The sequence below is a fragment of the Bos mutus genome, chromosome 1, assembly GCF_027580195.1.
Source record: "Bos mutus isolate GX-2022 chromosome 1, NWIPB_WYAK_1.1, whole genome shotgun sequence".
Lineage (NCBI taxonomy): Eukaryota > Metazoa > Chordata > Mammalia > Artiodactyla > Bovidae > Bos > Bos mutus.
The window spans coordinates 154,698,722-154,723,342 of NC_091617.1; the positions used below are offsets into that span (position 1 = coordinate 154,698,722).

Sequence of the window (24,621 nt, forward strand, 5' to 3'; positions counted from 1 at the left end):
TTGAGGGCAGGCGGAGAAGGGGATGACAGAGGATGAGATGGTTGGATGGCATCACCTAATCAATGGACATGGGTTTGGGTGAACTCCAGGAATTGGTGATGGACAGGGAGGTCTGGCGTGCTGCGGTTCATGGGGTTGCAAAGAGTCGGACATGACTGAGTGACTGAACTGAATTTGTTTATTGGTGCTTCCTCTCCAATGCTTTTACTATGCATTTTTATCTCTTATTACTTTATGTAAGTAGGGTTTAAGTAGGAAATGGTAGTCAATGCCTGTGCTCAGTCTGATATGTTTAACTGGAAATCCACACACACCCCCCACCTTTTTAACTACCACTGGGCTTTTCTTCTCACATCTGAGATTGCTCTTGTCAGTCACCAGTAAATTGTTTGCTACATCTAGGCAACAATTCTCAGACCTCATTTTACAATCCCTTTATAATCTTTGCACAGATCACCGTATCTTCTGGCTTCCCTGACTCCACATTTCCCTAGTTTTTCTCCTCTCTTTGGCCATTCCTCCTCCTCTAGATTAGAAATTGTTGCTGCCCTTGGACTGATCCTGGAAATTCTTCTCTGAAATATTTATGCCCTAGTTGATTTCATCCAGTCTTATGTTTCCAAATATCAACTGAAAACAGACCACTCCCCAATTTGTCTTTCTAGTTTTGTCCTCTCTCTTGAATGCCAGCCTATTCAACCTGTCCACTTTGAACATCTAATGGGCATCTCTGTCTTAATATATGCAGAGAACATCATGAGAAACACTGGGCTGGAAGAAGCACAAGCTGGAATCAAGATTTCTGGGAGAAATATCAATAACCTCAGATGTGTAGATGACACCACCCTTATGGCAGAAAGTGAAGAGGAACTAAAAAGCCTCTTGATGAAAGTGAAAATGGAGAGTGAAAAAGTTGGCTTAAAGCTCAACATTCAGAAAACGAAGATCATGGCATCTGGTCCCACCACTTCATGGGAAATAGATGGGGAAACAGTGGAAACAGTGTCAGACTTTATTTTGGGGGGCTCCAAAATCACCACAGATGGTGACTGCAGCCATGAAATTAAAAGATGCTTACTCCTTGGAAGAAAAGTTATGACCAACCTAGATAGCATATTGAAAAGCAGAGACATTACTTTGCCAACAAAGGTCCATCTAGTCAAGGCTATGGTTTTTCCAGTGGTCATGTATGGATGTGAGAGTTGGACTGTGAAGAAAGCTGAGCACCGAAGAATTGATGCTTTTGACCTGTGGTATTGGAGAAGACTCTTGAGAGTCCCTTGGACTGCAAGGAGATCCAACCAGTCCATTCTGAAGGAGATCTGCCCTGGAATTTCTTTGGAAGGAATGATGCTAAAGCTGAAACTCCAGTACTTTGGCCACCTCATGCAAAGAGTTGACTCATTGGAAAAGACTCTGATGCTGGGAGGGATTGGGGGCAAGAGAAGAAGGGGATGACAGAGGATAAGATGGCTGGATCGCATCACTGACTAAATGGACCTCAGTTTGAGTGAACTCTGGGAGTTGGTGATGGACGGGGAGGCCTGGCGTGCTGTGATTCATGGGGTCGCAAAGAGTCAGACACGACTGAGCGACTGAACTGAACTGAACTGAACTGAATCTAAGTTGAAAGTTTTCCCTAAGCCTTCTCTACTTTAGAAGTGACAGTACTATATGCCCAGCTGTCCAGGCCAAAACTCTCAGTCTTCTGTGTCCTATTTATTAAACAAGATGGAATTGGTAGGGTGCAAGTAGAGAGAAGCATTATGTTTTCTCGTGACTGTCCCTGGAAACTCTTATCTGTAATTCTCAGATAGATTTTATAGGTTTTTCCTTTCTATCTTAGAAATTTTTAAAAAATGATTATGTATTGCTCATAAAAATCCAGTCCAGTAAAATACCAGCATTCAAAGTCCACACCAATTGAAATGAGTTTGAGATGTCCATATAGGCTGGAGTCCTTATTCCCACACTTTGTGTTTCCACATGGAGGCACATCCCTGGAGAAAAACTTCCAGCTTTTTCCCCACTCCCAGGAAATGTGAATTTGGGGGAACAGAACAGAATTTCAGGGTCTTCTGGTATACTTTCTAGGATCAATAGGCTGACGGGCATCTTTTCATAGGCACTGGCTCCATGGTGTTTCGTGGGGCAGCTCTGTGGAGGATACAGTTGTCCCCCTGGGCCAGAGGCTGAGAGGTACATGTGTATGATTTAGCGGTGGAAGTAGCTGGCCATCTTGTCAATCTAAGCCATGTCTTTCAAACTATAGTTTTTTCTCTGTAGCAAGGCTGGTAATTTGATATCCATTCCTCTTACTGCTATATCTTCTTCATTGGTTTCTGAACTGGGATAGGAAGATGCAAGTGTCCTTTACTGACTGTCTAATAGCCTGATATTCCATTAGGGGAAATGTACATGTGTTTTCTTTTGCAAGTCCCCCCTGCCCTTCTCTGGCTTGCTGAGATTCATGGCATGGGGATAAGACTCAAGGGATGGGTACAGAAAAACTCACTTGACTGGAGAAATTGTGACATGATGGTCAGAGCTTCTGTCGGGAAGATGAAGAAACAGTGGGGCTGTCTGTGAGTTCCTGAAGAGTCGCCTTTGGGACCTCAATGTTTGCACAATTTCCTCCAACTCCGTGGAGCCCCTGGCTCCTGCTGCACACCCTGAGACCACTTTACCGCCACCCATCCCATTCCCAGTCCTTTCAGCATGTTCTCCATTTTTCTCTCCCTTCCTTTTACAGTCCAGGCCTTCCACATTTACTTACACTGGAACTCCAAAACTGTTAGGCTCCCCTCTGAGTGACCCAAGCTCTCTCAGTGTGGCTTCCTCCCTGGGCAAATAAGTGCTTGGCACCTGTACCTTGAAAGCCCCACAGCAAAGCATCCTGAAAGATGCACCGCCCCTTGCAGTCAGCACCAGCCTGTCATCTGTCACCTTCTGTCGTCTCCTCATGTCCTTTCCCCTCTCCTGTCGTCTCCCTTCTCCTGTCATTTTCCCTCTCCTCTCGTCTCTCCTCTCCTGTCCTTTTCCCTCTCCTGTCGTCTCTCCTCCTGTCAGTCTCTCTGGTGTCATCTCCCTTCAAGTGTCATCTCCCCTCTTGTTAGCCGCCCTACCATCATCTCTCTCCTGTGAGTTCCTCTTAGGTGCTCTCCAGCAACCTTTCTCCTTCGGATGCCTCTCCCCCGCCCCTAACCCCCGCCCGCGTCGCGCCCTCCGCGGGATCTCGCGGCCACGTCTCCCCTCATTCACTCACCTACAGCCTCCGACCTCGGGTACTTCCTCAAAGGCACTAGCCGCGATCCAAGCCCCTTGTCTTCTGGTCTCTGGTGGGATCCTCTTCAAGGGTCAGTCTTAGGCGCCCCTTGGTGGCCTCGTCCTGGCACTTTGCTCCACAGGTAGCTCCGAAGCTGACAGAATCTGGCTGCAGGCGTGACAGGCAGTCGCGTCCCTCCGGGACACGCGCGTTCACCAATCCCCGCTCACCGGCGCGCCCCCGCCCACCGACGCAGCCCCGCCCACTCACTTCCTCACCCCGCCCCCAGATCCACCTCTGTCCCTGTACTTCGGCTCCGCCCCCACTGCTCGGAGGGTCGCGCTCCACCACTGAGGTACCCGGGCACGCCCCAGGCCCACCCTCCCTGTGCTCTGATTGGCTGCGTGAGCATCTGGCCACGGCGCACGCAAGTCGGCAGAGGCGAAAGACTTCGCCGGCTAGTCCAGGTACTGGGCCCAGGTTACCGGGAATCAGGAGCGCGGCAGCGGTCATGACGGAGGGCACGTGAGTCTCAGCGCCCCCCGAGAAGGGAGAGCGTGGTCGGGGTCGCCGAGGAAGGGGTCTCATCGGGTCGAGGGCTTCCAGCGAGGCTGCTGCACCGTCCTGTCCAGCCCGCCGTCTGTGGAGACCTGCGGCACCAGCCTTGGGGGGCGGTGAGGGGCAAGCTCTCCTTCGGAGGCGTCGCCTGAGGGCCTTCTGGGGCCGGGCCGGGGTGAGCCGGGTGGGGCCGGGGGTCGGGGTGGGGGCGAGGCCGTGGGCGGCAGTCCGGTGGCAGGTGTCTCCTCTCCCGGAGAAATAATGGCGCGACGTGTAGGTGCAGAAGTGCCTCTAGAGGGTTTTTATTTTGCAGCAGTCTGCTGGTAGGTTGTTGGGGGAAACAGTGAGTGCGTTGCGCCTCTGGCCTCTGACCAGGTCAGAGCAGGTCACTTGAGCATGATCTTTTCTAGGTGTCTGCGTCGAAGAGGCGGACCCTATAAGACAGAACCAGCCACAGACCTCAGTCGCTGGCGGCTCAGCAATCAGGTTGGGAGGCAGACATGGACCTACTCTCAAGAAGAAGATCCTGTCCGAGAGCAGTCTGGCCTGGAAGCTCACCTCTTGGGACTGGATACAGTAAGTGTTGATTCTGCTAGTCCCTTGCAGTGTCTGGGACACCACCAGAAACTTGCGTCCCTCCCTTCTTAGTAAGGAGCACCAGGAACCAGCAGGGAGCTTTAAACAGCTAGATGTAAAGGGTATTTTTTTCTTTCTTAAAAAGAATGGATGTGTAATGTGTACTTGTGTTGCATGTCACCAAAGCTGGTTCCTACAGGAGTTAACTGGGTAAACACAGAACATGAAGCCCCTTTGCTTCAATCCTTTTATCACTAAGCTGTGTGTAAAAAACACCTCTAACTTTGTTTTTATTCAGAAAAATAAGTTTTTGATCCAGCGAATTTCACGAGAAAACAGTTAGAGGGTATGACATATAAATGAAATCTCCCTGTCACTGTGCCATCCCGTGGCCCCTGCCCGAGAGAGGCCTGAGCTCTAGGTCTGAGTCACACACTCTTGGGCACTTGGTTTATTTAAGATGTCTTGGAGAAGTTGTGAATAAATTTGAAAATATGTCACTGGAACACAGAATTGTGAGGGAGATTGGCAATACCATCATCAGAATTTTAGGCTTTGAAACAGCTGAAACTTTCAAAGTAATTCAAGTTTGTTACTTTGACTTGCTGTCTAAATGCCGAGGGCTCCTCTGGCCTAGCTGCAGACCCCTCAGTTCTCATCTCTTTTTTTCTTCTTTGCAGAAAAGTTTCTTTAAGGACTTGCCGAAAGCGCACACAGCCTGCAGGGGGGCTCTGAATGGGGTGACATTTTACGCTGCACTGCAGACTGAGGATGGGCATTGGGCGGGTGATTACGGTGGCCCACTCTTCCTCCTGCCAGGTAGGAAGGTGCTGCTGTGGCTTGTGGGTAAGACATTCTTGAGATCCTGGCTTGATCTGGTTCAGGCCTTCATTGATCATCTGTGGTGTGAGTGAATGAACAGGTGAAAAACTAGGAGCTTACATAGAAAAGGTCTGGGGAGGGTTGCCTTGTGCCTGAGTTGTCCTGATGTTGTTGCTGGGGGATGGGAGCGAAGGCTCAGCTAGCTAGTGTTCTGAAAAAGGAAGCCAGGGTACTTTGGGAGGTGCAGGGAGGCTCTGGAGTCCCAGTGCAGAGTAGGAGCATCCGTGGAGGGCCTGGCCTGTGGAAAGGTGCAGAGGTGGGCAGGGTGTTGGGTGGCGATCTTTAAGTCCTGTGTAGGCAGCTTGCACATGTGAACTCACTGGAAGGCTTGGCTAAGAGAGCTCAGCTGGGAGCTGTAGGTGGAGGTTGGTGAGCTGCAGGAGAACTGCAGTTGCATCTCCCGGGTACTCATCTGGTTTGGCTAGATCAGACTGTGCTGCATACTGGGAACATTTCTCTAAAGCAATATGAGAAATTCCTTTTATGAATTTCTAGGAGTCCATCAAGCTCCCGTGTTTGTTTTGACTCCAAGCCCTGCTGTCTCCTGGACTGTTCAGCTTTGTATTCCTGTCCAGGGACCCATGGGCCTGTCCTTGAGGGCAAGTCATTGGGCTTTCTTCCCTTGGTCCCACCTAGAGCCTGTTGAGACTTTTCCCAGGGGTCTTTGTAGGGAGGCAGTGACTGTACTGGCTTGCTGTGACCCTGGGCAAGGTGGCAGGACTGCACCATGCCTTGGCTGACTCATCTGTGACGTGGGGACAATGGGAACTGGGTTTGGTCATATGTGCACAGCACCAGGCACTCAGTAGGCGACAGGTCATGGGGATGCTGTGTTGGTTTGTGCTTGCTGCTGCAGCTCTGGGCTTGGCCTGCCGCCCCCCTCTCCTCACCCCCACCCCTCTGGCTCTCTGCAGGCTGTAAGGTGGGGCTTTCCTCTCTCCCTCTGGACTCTGGACAGACCATCTTTCTCAGGTTAACACTGGCCTGTTTTGGGGTACTGTCTCAGGGTTCTTCCATGGCTGACTGAAATTTGACTGGTCTTTTTCTTCTTTAGTTTGGAGAACGCTCCTGGAGGCCATGACTCTGTGTGGCTTGTGTTGCACTGAGCATCACTGTGGTGATCACTGACTCTGGGGTTAGACCTCCTGGGCTTCAGCCCCAGCCCCACCACTTAGGGGCTGTGCCTCAGTTTCCTTGACTGTAAAATGAGGAAGCCACAGGCACTGCTTCCTGCTTGTGTGTTTCACTGTCTTGAAAGCATCATATTTGTTACAAAAGGAGATGGACTTTTTCCTATGAACCTCTGTGATGTCTGCTGGGGCTTCTCATGCATCTGGCCAGAGTCAGGGATCCATTCCACAACACGTTGTTGTTGGGGCCTGCCTGAGACCCCACAGGCTCAGTGCCATGGGCATGTGGCTGATGAAGTCAAGGCCAAGGGTAGAGTGGAGGGGGAGGAGGTAGGGAGCCTTTGAACACCATGCTCAGGAGGGGCAGGCTGGGAACAGAAGGTTCTTTGTGGGTATTATTTGTTGTCCATCTTTCAAAGTGACTTGTGCAATTAAAACATTTAATAAAATGGGAATATGTAAATATAAGCAAGTAAACATTACCCCATCCAGGGATGATCCATTTGGGGTTTCTTTCCCAGCTGGCATGTCAGTAGCATGGGACCCTGGAGTGGCTGGTGGGTTCTGCATGCTCCACGCAGTGTGTGTCATGTGTGCTGTTGCCGCTGCTCCTGGGTCCCCGGTTCCGAAGTCCCTGATTGGGTCGGGAGGAATAGCCTGCCCGGGCTTGTTTGCACAAGAAGGGGCCGAGCAGAGAGCTCCCTGTTGCGTGGGGTTCCCAGAGTCTCAGGCCTGGGCTTAGAAGTGCTGAGTCCCTGCCAAGGAGTATCTGTTCTGCCCCACAGGCCTCCTGATCACGTGCCATGTGGCGAACATCCCTCTGCCGGCCGGATACCGAGAAGAAATTATACGGTACCTGCGGTCTGTGCAGCTCCCCGACGGCGGCTGGGGCCTGTGAGTCTGCCTGACCCTGGGTCATGGCATGTGTGTGTGCACATGTGCACATGTGTTCTTATGTGAGAGATGTACCTGTTGGCGGGGAGTTACTGTAGCTGTGGGCTGGGAGTGGGTGGGGAGAGAGCCTGGCAGGAGGGAATTGGGCTGGGGGCTCCATGCAGGCGGGTCCAGGTTTCCCTGGTGCTTCTCATCCTGCAGCTGGGGCATGGGCCCCTCCTGGGCTTGCTGACTCCATACCGGCAGCCTTCATTGCAGAATCCTGGGAGGACAGCTCAGCTCTGCTCACCTCCTGGACGGAGTCGTGGGCATCTCGAGCTTGGGGTCCCAGCCCTCTGGCCTGTGGGCGCTGGGGCAGACAGGATCTCGCCAGTGCCCTTTCCCGCCTGGCTGGCTGCCTCTGGAGTGGGCTTTGCGGGCCTCAGTGATGTAGAGTCTTAGCTGAGTCACTGCCACACGACACTGGTCCTGTTGATTCAGTGTGAGAAGTGGACAGAGGAGGCGGGCAGGCCTGGGGAGCAGTTTGGAACTGCTCAGTTGTCACAGAGGTGCAGGAACTCTTACCGGAGTATGGCTGTTCTGGATGTTTCTTGTGTAGTTATGTCATTCTTGATTTGCTGAGGAAACTTAATGAAAGCGTTGCTTAATTTCTTAAGTAATGGAAGATGTCATTTCTCATTCGCCTCCTTCTGCCGTAGGCACGTTGAGGACAAGTCCACGGTATTTGGAACTGCGCTTAACTATGTGTCTTTGAGAATTCTGGGTGTGGGGCCTGACGATCCTGACCTGGTGCGAGCCCGGAACCTTCTTCACAAGAAAGGTAACCCCTGCCCAGAACACACAGGCAGTAAAGAGGTCATGTTACCTCAGTGTAAGGAGGGCTCGCAAATTGAAACTATTAATAGACAGATGCAAGGAAGGCATCAAAGTGGGAGTAGGAGGAAACTGCCTACCCTTGCCAGTAAAATTTCAGAGCACAAAGTAAGGTTGCTGTGTTTCACAATTCTGTTCCACAAATCGGCATGGACTCACGAAGGACACGCTGGCGCATTGCTTGCGGGAGTGTGCCTTCCCAGAGGGCAGCTGGGCTGCACCTGTGGGGTGGAGCTGGTGGAGCTCTGCTTGCCCTGCTGCCTGCCCTACTGTGTGCCTGGCGGAATTCCTAGTGGTGGCTGCTCTGCCCTCGCCCTGGGAGGCCCTTCAGCTCCTGCCGCTCAGAGATCACCCACTGCCGCTCTGGCCCACCTGCCCGCCTGCCCGCCCCTCCCAGACATTCCTCACGCTGTTCATGCTTCCAGTTTTGCGCTCACCCACCGGAGGGTCTTCCTGTCGGCACCTTGACGCCCCTTCCTGGCTCAGGGCTTCGCCTGCACTGCTTTGTCTTCCTGGGGGCAGGGGAGACACGCTTGTTCTGGGGAAGCTGTCTGTTCCAGCCAGTGGTTGTGGTGTGGGTGGTCTGAGGGCTCTGGAACCTGCTCAACGCGAAGGGGAGAGGACCCTCAGCAGCCTGTTGGCTGAGGGGCTCTGTTCCTGAGGATCTCCTCCTCAGCCAGAGGCCGGTGACGGGGACTATGCTCTCCCTCCAGGTGGTGCTGTGTTCATCCCGTCCTGGGGGAAGTTTTGGTTGGCTGTCCTGAACGTGTACAGCTGGGAAGGCCTCAATACACTGTTTCCAGAAATGTGGTATGTGACCCCCTACAGTCAGTTTGGTGGCCGGGTCACCAGTGTCTTAGCAAGTGGAGTGACACTGCCTGGGTCACTTGCTGCCTGTTAGTCAGATATGGGACTGTCCATTCAGCGGTGTGGGGTGGTGTTAGGCCCCTGGTAGAACCCGTGCTTGGCTGACAGAGGAGAGAAGGGGGTTCCCAGTTGGGCGGGAGGGAGGGAGGTGCAGTGGGGTTGGGTCCTCAGCAGGTGGGTGGGTCCTGCCTGACTGCTTACAGAGCCACTGGGGTAGGGAATGAATTGCTGGCTTTGCTGCACAGGTGGCTGTAATTGTGTTGTTATAGACACTCTGAGCATCCGTCGAAACAGAGAACGAAGGTGACGGCCACGCAGCCCTCCCCAGCCAGGGTTGGGGTGTGCATGCTATCTTACTGCCCGCCTTCTAGTTGTTTGCCAGTGAATGTTAAAGTTGATCCCAGACATCCTGTTTCCCCTGTGAATACTTTAGTGTGTATATTTGAAAGATGAGAATTTTCCTTTCAGCAGAACTGTAATGCTATTTAAAAACTCAGCAAAATCAACTTTCATTCCATATTGTGTGAAGCCTATTAGCTGGCAATTGTAAGCATTTTGTGAATATCTCATGAAAGCTGTGGATGTGTCCAGAACACATCCATATACATATAAGCACCTCGGTATCACCCCCAGGAGATGAGGTCCCTGGAGTGGTAGCTGTCAGAGACCCCTCGCACATGTGGTCTGAGGCTGAAAGGGGAGGGTGGAGGAGACCGCCCAGGTGCTCAGCCGCCTGGCGGGCTGCAGAGCTGTGCCCACGTCAGGGTGGGTGTTTGGGCAAAGCACAGCAGGGCCAGTGGTCAGACTTGGTCAGACTTGAGGAGACATGGCAGTCCTAAAGGTTTTTAGGTAAGAACTTTTAATTTTGAAATACTTTTCAATCCCCAGAAAAGCTGCAAAGATAGTCCAGAGCGTCTCTGTAGACCCCTCACTCAGCATCTCTGTGGTTAAGGGTCTCTGTTTCTGTGACATGTTGGTCACAGCCGGGAACTTGCAGGCTCCCTGACCCATTAGGGGCCGCGTCTCCTGGCGTTAGGAGGCACTGGAGGGGTTGTTGGCTACTCAGACTGCGCCCCTCAGGAGCTCGGCTGTGAAGCGCTGAGGGCTGTGCCCACTTGGCTGGAGACAGCCCTGCCTCCGGTGTCCACTTGCTGAAACAGTTGTGGGGGGGTGCCCACTGACATACTCTGCCCCCAGGCTGTTTCCTGACTGGATGCCCGCACATCCCTCCACCATCTGGTGCCACTGTCGGCAGGTGTACCTGCCCATGGCCTACTGCTACAGCACGCGGCTGAGTGCCGAGGAGGGCCCGCTGGTCCAGAGCCTCCGCCAGGTGAGCCTGCCCGCACGTGCCTGCCCCAGAGTGTAGCCCCGCCCCATGTCCCTGAATGACTGCCTGGGAGGGCTATGCTGTTTGATAGGTCCAGTGAGCCTTGCGAAGCGCCCTGGGATGGACTTGGGGAGGCTGTGCTCATCAGGGTCTGCCCGGGGGCAGAGTAGGGATGGGGGCAGGGGGCCCAGGGCCCAGCAGGTCTGGGCTGAGGCGCTGCCTGCCCGCAGGAGCTCTACCTGGAGGACTACAGCTGCATCGACTGGGCCGCGCACAGGAACAGCGTGGCCCCGGACGATCTGTACACGCCACACAGCTGGCTGCTCCACGTAGTATACGGTGGGTATTCCCCCAGCGCCCCCCTCCCCGGGCTGGCTAGGACCGCGGAGTCGGGGGACATCTGAAGTGATAGGAAGGGACACTGCCCCTCAAAGGGTCTCCTTCTGCCCTTCTCACCATCCTGTGTTGGGGTCCTGTGGGGACGACGGGGGCCGGCCTTGCACAGCTCATGTCGAGCAGACCTGCCTGGCATTCAGGCTCCTGGAGAGAGGATTCAGAGCCTAGGGCCTTGGGCCGGGGGTGTCTCCTCTGTGGAACAGAAGGGGCGGTCCCCAGAGCCCCGTCCAGGCCCAGCTCCCATGGATCCATCGGAGCCCAGCGCCTCCCATTGGTGCTGTGTGAGCAAGCGGCATGTTCCCCTTCGCCCTTCCATTCATCTCCCCCGCCCTCCACTCCCTGCCCGCACACCTGTCTGCTCCCCGCCCCCCGCCCATCTGCTCGTCCCCACTTGTCCATTCACTCGTTCCCTCACTGCAGGATGCTGTTCCCTCACTGCAGGATGCTGGGGTGGGGCGTCGGGGGCGCGGCATAGCCGCCCAGGCAGGCCGGTGGGGGCAGAGGCTGCCTGCTATGATGGAGCCAGCGCTCCTCCCATGTCTGCTGTCATTGACGACCCCCTACCACGCCCCACAGCCATCCTCAACTTGTACGAGCGCCACCACAGCACCAGCCTGCGGCAGTGGGCCACCCAGAAGCTGTATGAGCACATCGCAGCTGATGACCGCTTCACCAAGTGTATCAGCATCGGCCCGGTCAGTGCGCTCCCCCTGGGTGTCTGGGCCTGTGTCTGTGGGGCTGGGGGTGGGGTCTCCCCCAGGTGAGGTCTCTCCTTGGGATGTGGCCTCCGATCCCCCAGGACCCTTGGCCTGGCCTGCACTGTCCCCAACCTGGTGTGTCTAGAATGCTGCTCCTATTCCCCCATTCTCCACCCCCTCCTCCCCTCCCCCCATCCCACCCCGATGGCCACTGCTGGCCTCCTTCTTCTTTGGAGGGCCCCTGTGCTTGTTTCCATTCCTGACTCCTGATGAGTCTGCTGGCTCTAGACTCTCGCTTCACAGAGCCTCTGGGCTCCTGACCCGGCTTTGCGTGTGTGCCCAGGCGGCCAGCACAGGGTCAGTCAATGGCCTGCAGCCTTAGGGCAACAGGTACAGGAGGCAGAGTTGTGTGAACCAGGGGGCAGGCTGTGACCTCCATGCTAGGACCCCCACGGGGCCACCGTGTGAGCCACATCCCTGACCCTGCTGGCAGGTGTTTGCTGGGCCACATGGTACCTGGGGCCGTAAACCACCACTGCTCTGCTGAACGGCCCTTTCAACATTGGGCTATTCTGTGTGGGCTCTTAGTGCTGCATAAACAAGTTAGACCTTGATTTGTGACCTCTCGGGTGGAAGGGTTGGGTCTCTAGAACTTCTGCTTTGAGCAACAGGCCCTGGCTCACTGGTCTCACTCCCAATTCTCTCCCATGCTCCACAGACAGCTCTGCCCTTGGTCCCGAGTTATCTCGAACAGCTCAGGACACCCCACACCCAGGCGCCCACGCAGGGTCCCTGCCTTGTCTGTCACCTCGTGGCAGTCCTGCTCACCCACTGGCTGGCTTGCGTCCCCTCTGTGGGTCACCCTGTCTTTTCCCTGCTGCAGTGCCCCCTCCCTCCAGGCACACCTGCCTTGGCTACTCGCTGCAGCCTGGTTTTTTTTATCTCAGGGCCTGGAAGCAGAGAGTGCTTGGGAAAGTGGTCAGAGCAGTGGCCTCGCCTGCAACAAGGCTGTGCTGGGGCCGCAGCCCTCAAGCCCAGGAACCCAGTGGGTGTGGGGCAGGGCCCTGACCAGGCTGTCTCCTGCAGATCTCGAAAACCATCAACATGCTCGTGCGCTGGCATGTAGACGGGCCAGCCTCTGCTGTCTTCCAGGAGCACGTGTCCAGGATTCCTGACTACCTCTGGTGAGTGTGCGGGAGGTGAAGCCAAGAGCTGAGTGCTGGCCTGTCTGGGGGAGGGTGGGCACAGCCTGTGTGTCCCTCAGTCTGCATTCCAGGGTGGCCTCTTCCCCACTGGACCCTCCGCATACTGGGTATGGGGGAGCCTCCTTGTGTGTCCCGTGCTGCTCGGGTGGGTTACTCTCCGGACGTGGACTCTGGGCCCCTGATGTCTGGCACTGCCTGTGCTCCCTGACCCAGGTCATTCTCCCCCTCCTTGTAGGCTGGGCCTCGATGGCATGAAGATGCAGGTGAGGGCAGTGGGGCCGAAGCTGCGTCCTTGCCACCGTCCCCGCCCTGGGTTTGTTCACATCCCCAGTCTCTCCTCCCCACATGGCCTGTTGGCTTGAGGTCCTGTGTCTCAGGGATGTTGCTGGGCCCTCCCGGGTGGGTGCCGTCTGGCAGGAATGTTGACGGGCCCCCAGGATGGTGGGAGAACCAAGGGCTGGCAGCCACCCTCTGTGAGTGGTCTGTACACTGAGGTCACTCAGCCACAGCTCAGAGGGGACGAAGGCCACGGGGGGTTCTTGGCACTAGCCGACTGCTGCTGGATGCTGATCTTGCAGCTCGCACATGGGGTCTGGCTGGTGGGGTCAGGACAGTCAGAGGAGAGCCCCTGCCCTCCCCCTGCCTCCTGGAGCTGAGTCCCTCTTCAGCGTCCTGAGACATGCTCCCTGTGGGCGGGCTGTTTGTGCTGTTTGCTGGTTTCCAGTGTCTGGATGCTGTAGATGATGTTCCCCCCACTTGTGTCCTATGCATGGCCCTGGGGGTGGGGCTGCGGGTCACAGGGCGGCCTGGGCTGACCCGGTCCTGTCCCGGCAGCAGGGGCCCCAGAGGCAGCCAGCCAAGAGCTCTCGGGCTTTGCTCTGCTGTCACTCAGTGTGGAACAGGGCGCCCCCAGCAATGTCCTTGGGTCACACTAAGTGCTGGACCCCTTGGGATGGGTGCACGTGAGCCTGACCCTGCCCAGCACAGACCACCTGCCCAGGTGCCCTTGCTAAGGGTGCTCAAGCCTCTCTTCCAGCTTCCTGGCCCTTCTTCCAGCATTCAAGCCCCTCTTCTAGTTGCCTGGGCCCCACACTGCCAGTCTTATGTGAAGTATCCCAAAACCCACGAAGTTGAGGAAGGTGGTGAGCCTCCAGCCCTGGAGCTTCTGGTTCTGACGGAACTGCCATGCTGTCCCCTGGATCTCATGGCAGCCTGCAGTGGCGTTGTGCTGTGGGCTCGCTGGTATCACGATTTCACCCAGGAGGCTGATCCTTAATGTCACCTTCATCCTACAGTCTCCCGGTGTCCTTCTCTCCTGGGCCATTTGTCCCGAGGGTGTCCACCTTCTTCCTGCTCTGTGCCCTGATCTGATCAGGGCTTGATCAGATCAGGTTTTTGTGGCCTGGGGCTGCCTTGGTCGTGTGCTTTCTTCCCACATGTTGTCTGGCAAGGCCATGATGTCTGGGGCTGCTGAGGGCCACCAGTCTGTCTGGGCTCCGTGCCACTGGGTGGGCAGTAGAGGCCATAGCATCCAAATCCTGGAAGTGCCCTGAGGAAGCCCTGCCCTGGCTGATATTCTGACGAAGGCAGGTTGGGCTGCCTGACCCATGTCTGTCTGCCAGACCACCCACTCAGGCCCCTGTGGGTGTCAGAGTGCAGAGCCCAGAGCCTGGGGTCAGGGGTCAACTGGGCTCCCACCTCTTCAGGATCCGGTGGAGGCCCTTGCACCCTCTTTGACCCTCTAGGCGCCTGTGGGATCTAGGAAGTTGGGGTGGAGTGCAGGAGAGGCAGCTATAATGTTATCCTTTCTCCACAGGGCACCAATGGCTCACAGATCTGGGACACCGCGTTCGCCATCCAGGCTTTGCTGGAGGTATATGACATTGTCCCTCATTCTTCAGCTGCCCTTCCTGTGTGTCTACCCCTGCATTCAGTGGACATGGCCCTGCTGGCCCTGACCCTCCCCTCAGCTGGGCTCTGAGCCTCTTGCCTGGCAACTCTGGGTTGGTGGGGGGTTGGTGTTTGAAGGCTCCAGGGACAGGGAGCCTTGGAGGGTGGTTCCTGAGGTGATGAGGTGGTGGGGTCTTTGGGAAGGGACAGTGGGCTCCAGGCCCTCTCACTGCTCAAATGGCTCATTATGGATACTTCTTAGTACATGCTGGAGAGAAATAGGAGCATGTTTTCATGCTGGTGGGAATGAGGAATGAGGTTGGCAGGATGGGGAGCCCTAGGAAGAAGTGTGGGCCACGTAGCAGCCTGCCTTAGACAGGCAGGGACCCTGTGTGGTGGGCTGGGGCTGGGTGCGGTGGAGAAGCCTGCTTCATTGCTTCACCACGTCCTGCTGACTTGGTGGCAGAACCCAAGCCCACCGAGACTTGGAGGGGTTTGCCTCTGGCTCCTGGGAGTGGCTGGGTGTCACCAGTAGCGTCCAGGGACCAGCCACCGTGCAGACATATGCTGCCAAGCATCTCAGCCCCTTTTCTCTTTTCTAGGCACGTGCACAACACAGGCCGGAGTTTTGGTCCTGCCTGCGGAAGGCGCATGAGTATCTCCGGATCTCACAGGTAAGGCCAAGCCCGGCCCATGCCTCCCACAGATGGGGCTCCCTCCTTCCCTCTGCCATCTCCCACTCAGGGTGTGCCCGATTGTGGATGGGGGAGTGGGTCAGGGGGTGCTGCCTGGCGGGGGGTTCCTCTGGTTCTGGTGACTGAGGGGGCAGGAGCCCTGGGTCTCTGCGCCTCCCACTGTGCTGGCCGCTCCTGCCCATCTGCGCGTGTCCGGTACGGTAGTGATGTGCTCCTCACCCCCGCTTTCCCTGTGTGCTGCCCAGGTGCCAGACAATTTCCCCGACTACCAGAAGTACTACCGCCATATGAGCAAGGTATCACGCCCTGCACCACCGGCCCTGTTTAGCTGGACCTTGCCTGTGAGGAGGAGTTGCTCCCAGTCTTCTGGAGCTTCCTGCTCTGATAGACGCACAGGGTGGGGTTCCACCGGGGCACCCATGATGTTCCTGACCGTGGAGTCGTGTACAAACCCAGTAGCTGAGCTGCCAGGGTTTCACTGCATCATGTGACACATACGTGCACTCAGCAGAACGTGCAGATGTTAAACAAGCTGTCAGACGTGAACGAGAGGGAGGAGGGCAGGGCTGGCTGGGTCGTTCCTGCAGCGTGCGGGGCGTCAACATGGCCACGGCCACGGCCACCTTCCCACAGCGGCTGCTTGTGCCCTTCCTGAGGTGGAGCCTGCCTGGTAGAGGCTGCAGTCCTTGTGCTGGAATCTGGAGGCCTGTCTGCATGTGTGTGGCCTGGGGCTGTGGCTGTACTTCCCCATGATGGTCAGGCATCAGCCCTGCAAGGGCAGGGAAGATGCCTTGGCCTCCACACTTACAGCCCCGCACTTTACAGGGTGGCTTTAGCTTCAGCACGCTGGACTGTGGCTGGATCGTGGCTGACTGCACGGCTGAGGCCTTGAAGTCCATCCTCCTCCTGCAGGAAAAGTGTCCCTTTGTTTCCAATCATGTCCCACGAGAGCGGCTTTTCGACACTGTCGCTGTGGTGAGGCTGCTGGTTGTGGGGCTCCCATCCCTGAGGGTGCTGGGCACGCCGAGTCTTGGCCGCCCAACCACAGACCCTCTTAACCAGGTCTTGTCAAAGTTTTACATGGAGATGGCTCGTTTGGTGGCGCATATGTGATTTATAAGTGATAGGCACGTGTGTGCTGGGAAGGGATCCCAGGTGGTCCCAGAGTGCCTGGTTGACAAAGTGCCCACTGTTCTGGGCCCACAAGGTCTGGGCTGCTCCTCGGCTCCTTGCCTTGCGCGGATTCTCAGGACCTTCTCTCGCTGGTTTTAGTTGCTGAGCTTGAGAAACCCCGACGGAGGGTTTGCCACCTACGAGACCAAGCGTGGGGGACACCTTCTGGAGCTTCTGAACCCCTCCGAGGTCTTCGGTGAGTAGTTGACCTGTCACGTGGCCACGGACTCAGGGGCCCCACATGTCCAAGGCAGGCCCTCCTGCCAGCGCCTGGAGCTCTTTCCCTGCTTGGGGGTGGGGGTTGGTGCACAGTACCAACCAACTGCTGGCAGGTGAGGTGGATGCGGGCAGACGCTCTGAGGAGCCCCCAAACACCAGAACTGTCTGGGCTCCTCACCTTCCAGGGTGTGGTGACCCTGGTGGTAGATAGGAAAGCTGCAGTGTGCCTCTCGGAGGTGGGGGCGGCCTCACTGGGGCTCTCAGGTCTGAGCCTGGGCCACCCCTGCTCTGTGTTCCATGAGGGCCGGCCTGCCTCCTGAGCGCTCCTCATGGAGCCCGTGAAGGGCGGTGATGGCGGGGCCGCTCACCTGTGTCCTCCCAGGTGTGGCCCGTGTGCACCCTGTACACGGGTCTCCGTTTGTTGGGCTCCTGTAACTGGCAGGCGTGCTCCCATGCAGGCCTTTTTAGGGTGGGTGCGGCTCCGCTGTACGCCCTGCTCTTTCACCCTCCTACCAGCCTGGCCATCTTGCAGCACAGACAGGCCTCCAGGTCACCTGCGCTAGGGCCACCCTCCCACCGGTGGCCATGTCCCCAGGCTGGTCGCCGGTGACATCTCCTCCTTTCCTCTGGAGGACAGTCAGGCACCGTGTGTTACGGCACTCTCCTGTCTCATGGTTTGGCCTGGATTGCCTGAGTCTTTCCTTCCGTTTTCCAGGGGACATCATGATTGACTACACGTACGTGGAGTGCACCTCAGCAGTGATGCAGGCGCTGAAGACTTTCCACAAGCAGTTCCCAGACCACAGGGCCGGGGAGATCAGGTAAGGGGTGCTTGGCCACGCAGCACAGGTGCCATTAACTTGGGGGCAAGAACTCAGACAACCTTGATGTCATTGAGAGCAAGCCATTTGCTCACTTGGGTGCTAGGGCAGGGGGCCCATCTCAGGAAGGGGGCTCTGGAATGAAACTCATTTAAAAATGGAAGAGGTTCAGATGCTTCTGGATGTGGTTGTATGCCCTGAAGTATATCAAGTGTGTGTACTGGGGGTCAGAGTAGCACAGTTATACCATAAAAGCTATTCTTTGCATCTTCTTAATGTTAAAAGAGGACACATGAAGGTGTACCTAGGAGATACCACGGTTCAATTCCAGCCACTGCAAATGTCAGTATAATGTGGGTCACATGAATTTTTTGGTTTCCCAGGGCATTTGAAATTTATGTTTATGCTATATTGTAATCTTTTAAGTGTTCAATAGCATTATATCTAAGAAAAATATATCTCATTTAAAAACATTTCATCGCTAAAAAATATTAACCATCATCTTAGCCTTCAGCGAGTCGAATTGTTTTTGTAATAATAACATCCAAGATTACTGATTATAGATCACCACAACTGACACAATGGTAATGAGAAAGTTTGAAACATTGTGAGAATTACCAAAATGTGAGAGACGTGAAGTGAGCAAATACTGCTGGAGAGTGGCCTGATAGACTTGTTCGACGCAAGGTTGCCATGAACCTTCCGTTTGTAAAAAAAACATAGTATCTGCAAAGTTCATAAAGCAGAGCGCAATAAAGTGAGGAATGCTCCACCTGTATTCAAATCATAGAATTTTTACATACACCTTTCCTGGTACAATTTGGCACATGTTCAGAGAAGCACACAAACCCTACATATGGCCCTTGGGTGAATAATGAAGTATTCACCCACACACCCATGTGACCACATCAGGCAAACACGTTACCAGAAGCTGCCCTCCTGGTTCTCCTTCCCACTGTGATCCCAGGTGGAACCCCACGTCTGTCTCCACTGTCAAATACAGATCCCATACTTGGTTTATGCATGTGCTGTCATGGATCTTTGGGGGTCTCTCAGTGGGTTATGATGAACCATCCTGCTGTGAACCCCCTTAGACTTGTCTTTTGGGGCATAGAGGTTCCCATTTCTTGAGGATGTGGATGTGGACTTGCTGTGTTATGGGGCTTCTGTGCAATTTTTGTAGATTTTCCTTCATCCTTGTATGATTCTGTTGTTTCATGATTCTTGGTCTTTATGTGCTTTCCTTTTTCTAGATTGTTGGACTTGGTAAGTATTTTGTTCAGGATTTTGTCAAAGGTTTTTATTTTGTTAAATAGCTAAAGGGAAACCAAAGAATCGTTGAAGCAGTAATTAGTAACAATTTATCATGCACACACCAAAAAAACAGTTTGCAAACCAAGAGCGCTCAAACCAAAACTCTGAATGAGAGTTGGGTATATATTGTTATAAAGCAGCTTATATTGTGAGAAAACAGAACGTTTATTCTTCACAATGATTGGTTTACAGTATTAAAATTTTAAGTGTTTACTTTGTATCAAGGTTGATAAGCAGTTTTCTTTATGATTTCCAGAGGTGTAAACAAGAAATGACCCAGGTCAAGTTAGTCTTGCAAAATAAGCTAAATTAGCCTTTGTGTGTATGATTGAGCTGGTTTTGTCTGCTTGGGGAATTTTCAAGGCTGCACTCAGGTTTTTGGTCACTGTCTTGGCTGGCTGAGAGGATCACCAGCCAGGGTCACATTATTCTTTGTCTCTACCGTTGGTATCTCTTTTCTCATTAGTTGAATTGACAGATGGGAGGGCCATGTACTCAGGATATTCATCATTCACGTTGTTATTGCAGATTTCATCCAGTTGTCTCATTCTGATGGCTAGCATTTGGCATGTGAGTGGCTGCTGATAGACATTTAAAACCATTGAGAGTTTAATGTGATAACTATAAAAAGAACAACAGTCAAGATTGAAAAATTTCCCAGAGCCAAAATTTCATCAGTTAAGTAAATCAAATGGGTTATCACCAGATTCAGGTATTAGCTTTCTGACTCAACCTTCAAAAACTTTAAACATTGTTTATGTAACACATATAGTGTGTCAGCAACTGCAGGTCCTCAGCGTTCCTCAGTAGGAAAGGCACACGGGGGCTTTACTTCAGGAGGCAGTACTGCACACGTGCTTCCACCTAAATCAGTCCTTTATATGATCTGAGCCATCAGGTAATTCAGTGAGAAGCATTTCTGTGGAAACAAAAGAAAGCAATGAGTAATAGTTAAAGCAAATTATAATTTCAGTTTCTGAGTTTGGGGAGCAGCCAGTTGAGACAATTTCTGGGTGTTGGGTTCAAAGCATTGTCAGATGAAGTGAGGACAGGCTTGGCAATCAGATAGGATAGTCCTGGTTCTCAGTGTGAGTCTCTGGTGATCTTTCTGAGTGGCCACATAGCAACAAGCATGAAGACTGTCCTCTCATGAGCTGTTGAAGTTTGTATCAAGTTGTCCAGCTTTTGCTTGCAAGGTTTGGGAAAAGGGCAGCATTCGTTTTGTAGTGAACTCAAAAGATGGAAGAAAATTGGAAGTGTTAGTTTGAAGAGTTCTATCCACATACAGGAAGAAATTAGAAGAATTCAGGATTCAGTCCAGTGTACACTGAGAAAACAAACTTCAAAGACAGTTAATGATGCTAGCATCTAATGTACATCAGTTCAGTTCAGTTCAGTCGCTCAGTCCTGTCCAACTCCTTGTGACCCCATGGACTGCAGCATGCCAGGCCTCCCTGTCCATTACCAACTCCTGGAGTTTACCCAAACTCATGTCCATTGAGTTGGTGATGCCATCCAATCATTTCATCCTCTGTCGTCCCCTTCTCCTGCCCTCAATCTTTCCCAGAATCAGGGTCTTTTCCAATGAGTCAGTTCTTTGCATCAGGTGGCCAAGTTATTGGACTTTCAGCTTCAACATCAGTCCCTCCAATGAATACCCAGGACTGATCTCCTTTAGGATGGACTGGTTGGATCTCCTTGCAGTCCAAGGGACTCTCAAGAGTCTTCTCCAACACCACACTTCAAAAGCATCAATTCTTTGGCGCTCAGCTTTCTTTATAGTCCAACTCTAACATCCATACATGACTACTGGAAAAACCATAGCCTTGACTAGACAGACCTTTGTTGACAAAGTAATGTCTCTGCTTTTAAATATGCTGTCTAAGTTGGTCATAACTTTTCTTCCAAGGGACAAGCGTCTTTTAATTTTATGGCTGCAGTTACCATCTGCATTGATTTTGGAGCCCAAGAAAATAAAGTCAGCCACTGTTTCCACTGTTTCCCCATCTATTTGCCATGAAGTGATGGGACTGGATGCCATGATCTTAGTTTTCTGAATGTTGAGCTTTAAGCCACCTTTTTCACTCCCCTCTTTCTCTTTCATCAAGAGGCTCTTCAGTTCTTCTTCACTTTCTGCCATAAGGGTGGTGTCATCTGCATATCTGAGGTTATTGATATTTCTCCTGGCAATGTTGATTCCAGCTTGTGCTTCTTCCAGCCCAGTGTTTCTCATGATGTACTCTGCCTATAAGTTAAATAAACAGGGTGACAATATACACCCTTGATGTACTCCTTTCCCAATTTGGAACCAGTCTGTTGTTCCATGTCCAGTTCTAATTGTATGCAGTTCTTCCTGACCTGCGTACAGATTTCTCAAGAGGCAGGTCAGGTGATCTGGTATTCCCATCTAATGTACATAATGGTGTGTTATTGAAGAATAGTTTTTCTATCCATAGTAACCTCTGTTTCTGTCAAAGATACCCAAGTCCACTTTCAATAAACTTGTCCTGATTATTTATGTAAGTGTAACTGGAATAGTGACTGACCATGTAAGCTTTTTAAAATCTGTTTTGCTGAAGCTTTTCATGAGGAATCTCAGATTAGACCTTCAGCGTCTCTTTAGGCTAAGAGGCCAAGCCAAGGAATTGTCCGGTTATGGCCTGTTACTGGAACAGATTTGTATTGAACTTTCACAAATATGTATTGTTATGAAAAATTAGAACGTTTAATAGGAGTTTTAGAATCGATCTGGGGGGACCAGATTGGGAGAAAAAGATAACTGTTTACCAAATTGCTGTAAGTTAAAGATAGCTTAAAAGAGAAGAAAAGGGGTTCTTTAAATTTAGAAAATGAAATGATAAAGAATAAGCAATGTTTTAAATTAAGTTATAAAAACTATAATTACCTTCATCAGTTCATTTAGTCTCCAGTGATTAATGCTTGTTGATCTTGATCTTTTGTTATCAGTTTTATGAATTCACCAGTTTTCTGCCAGAGTTCTGGAAATTTTTACCCAATTCAGTGTTTTGATCCTAAACTTATCAGAAACCTTCATTCTAGAGGACTTGTCAGAGCCTTTTCCATGAATCTCTTTGAAGATGAAGCGCTTTTGCAGGAATGTTTTTGCAAAAGCCGCAAAGTAAAACAAATAATAACTATTTTTAAATAATAATAACTGTTTGTAAATGACAATAATTGGTATTATGACTGATGACATTATATCAAGGCATACCAGATTTTTGGGAATTTCATGATTTCTGATTGTTGTTTAGTTGCTAAGTCACGTATAACTCTTTTGTGACCCCATAGACCATAGCCTGCCAGGCTCCTCTGTCCATGGGATTTCCCAGCCAAGAATACTGGACTGGGTTGCCTTTTCCTTCTCCAGGGGATTTTCCCAACTCAGGGATCAAACCTGTGTCTCATGCATTGCAGGCGGATTCTTTACTGCTGAGCCACCAAGAAAGCCTGTGTTTTTTTGAATATTTATATTAACAATTTCCATATAAATATTTCCTAAAAAAAAGTTCAGCCTCACTTCTTATTTAACAATATTTCCCATGAAATTTAACACATAATGAAAGTTAGATAGTTGTTAAAAATTTTTTTCTTTCTTTTAATAGAGAAGACTCAGTTTTCTTAAGTAATCAAAGACCTGATAAAGACAAATCATAGAATTTTAGTTTCCTAGGCATATTAAAGGTAAACAAAAATCTTTCTTATTAAGATCAGACCAACAATCTAAGAAAAATATCCTTTTAACAAAGAAAAACAAATCCTAATTTTGTACCAGTGTGATTTTAATATTAAAATTCTTCCTTTTTAAAAAACTAGCATAAAATCCATTCTAATCTTAGTTGACTTGACTAAACATAAAATTCCTTTCTTAAGATTCCTTTTCTATAAACCTATACCTTTTTACATACTTCAGGTTTTGTCCTTTTTCCTTTTTTATTCTGGAACAATCATTTTACCTTAGAACAAAATTACTTTCTTTTTTCCTTGAACGAAAATGCATATTTATCCCTCATGCCTTCTACTGAAAACGTACATCCGACTTCTCCTGTATAGTCCACTTTTTTCATCCGTATTATTTCTTGTAGTTTTGTAAACAAAGGAACAAGCTTAGCTCTTTTGCAAATCAGTTTTGGCAAGGGAACTTGCTATAGGCAGTTTGTATTTTCTTTGAAAAGCCTCTTTTTTAAATGCTGTCGTTTCAACTTTATTAGTTCAAATGTTATTTTCTCAATTTCAAAAACTTACAAAGCTTATCTAGAAAGGATGCAAGGCAGTTGTCACTCTTGAGTGTGTGTGTGTGCGCTCAGTTGCTTAGTTGTGTTCGACTCTTTTTTTTTTTTATCCTGGCAGGATAGCCTGCCAGGCTCCTCTGTCCATGGGTTTTTCCAGATGAGAATACTGGAGCGGCAACACCATATCCTCCTCCAAGGGATCGTCCTGCCCCTCGGGACAAGCCCATGTCTCTTGCATCTCCTGCATTGGTAGGCAGATTCTTTACCACTTCACCTGGGAAGCCAGTTGTCACTCTTAGAGGATAGCATAATTGCCTGTGAACTACAGCAAATGATTGTGAACTCTTTCTACATAATACAGTTAAAATAAACCATATGCTTTTTGAAAATTACATTATGAGATTCCCTTGTGTCTACGGGTTCATCCTGGCATTGTTTGCTAGAGTGGGAAGGACCAAATAGGCAGGGATGCAGGATCCCCACATAGCTGCTGAAGGGGATTGCTCTCTGAGTTGAGTAGGCAGAATAAAGATTTGAAAGATGGGAGAAAAACTTCTGAACTGGTGGCAGCTTCAACTATAAGCTGTGACTGTCTTTGAAAACTCCACCAGAATTACCAGCCTTGCAAGTAGTTATAAGATTGCTCCCTGGCTGAAATCTGAAAAGACAAGGCAGCAAAGCAGGGGCCTAGGTTGCACCTGGCTTTGAGGAGTTACAACTGTGTTTGCAGAACAGGACGGGTGGTGTGGCTGTGCTGGCCTGTTTGGTGCACAGCCCTTTGTTACTCAATTTGCTGACCTATGAGAATGGTGGTTTTCAAACATGTGGAGTCATTCCTTAGAAGAAATACAGTGTACATTACAGCCTGTATCTTTGCATGTAAAACCATGGAACTAACTGAAAGAAAAGTTTAGTAAATGGACATGTGTTTCTTGTTTTCAGTATATGCCATGTATGCATTCTATTTTGTACTTTATAAAACTATTACTTATATATAGACAAATGAATCTATAACAAATCTATCTATAAATTATGGATAAAATTGAAGGTGTACACTATTTCTTTATATAGATATAGATATAGATAATATATATTTTCTTTCTTTTACATGCTTATGATTCTTTTTCTTTAGAACTATAGAAAAGACAGATTGATCTTTGTAATGGAAGCAGATCATTGGTTTCCAGAGGGTGGAGGGAGCATCAGGAGCGTAAGGACACATTAGGAGGATGGTTTGTCCATTGTCCTGAGTATGATGATGCTTTCTCAAGTGTATGCATGTCGTAGAACTTACTAAATTATATACTTCAAGTAATATATCATATGTCAATTATATCTCAATAAAACTTCTTAAAAAAAAAACCTAAAAACACAGGTACTTGTATCTTTGCTAGGCCAAAGAAGAATGAAGTCCTTCACCATAAAGAAAAAGGATATTGAAGTGGGGAGAAAACAGGAATAGGTTAAAGGTCAGATGGGTTGGGCTGCACCTCAGTGGGGCTCCACCAGCACTTTTTAAGGTAGGCTTGTCAAACAGCCAGGAAATCCAGGCCCGCTAGGAGGAGAGGCACTGGCACAGGTAGCA

The 24,621-nt window shown here is 51.1% G+C and overlaps 1 protein-coding gene across 2 annotated transcripts in view; it reads left to right on the plus strand.

Moving 5' to 3' along the window:
* Positions 1-3,683: 3,683 nt before the first annotated feature.
* Positions 3,684-24,621, plus strand: part of LSS (lanosterol synthase) — a 30,503-nt gene continuing 9,565 nt past the window's right edge. For both annotated transcript variants that reach the window (XM_005902331.3, XM_070377933.1), the window contains exons 1-17: positions 3,684-3,790; positions 4,234-4,399; positions 5,080-5,218; positions 7,197-7,305; positions 8,004-8,125; positions 8,892-8,988; positions 10,243-10,378; positions 10,606-10,714; positions 11,348-11,466; positions 12,556-12,653; positions 12,910-12,937; positions 14,491-14,547; positions 15,167-15,238; positions 15,505-15,555; positions 16,085-16,234; positions 16,532-16,628; positions 17,367-17,472. In XM_005902331.3, the coding sequence (XP_005902393.2) occupies positions 3,777-3,790; positions 4,234-4,399; positions 5,080-5,218; positions 7,197-7,305; positions 8,004-8,125; positions 8,892-8,988; positions 10,243-10,378; positions 10,606-10,714; positions 11,348-11,466; positions 12,556-12,653; positions 12,910-12,937; positions 14,491-14,547; positions 15,167-15,238; positions 15,505-15,555; positions 16,085-16,234; positions 16,532-16,628; positions 17,367-17,472 (1,670 nt within the window). In that variant the 5' untranslated portion in view covers positions 3,684-3,776. The remainder of the gene's footprint in view (positions 3,791-4,233; positions 4,400-5,079; positions 5,219-7,196; positions 7,306-8,003; positions 8,126-8,891; positions 8,989-10,242; positions 10,379-10,605; positions 10,715-11,347; positions 11,467-12,555; positions 12,654-12,909; positions 12,938-14,490; positions 14,548-15,166; positions 15,239-15,504; positions 15,556-16,084; positions 16,235-16,531; positions 16,629-17,366; positions 17,473-24,621) is intronic.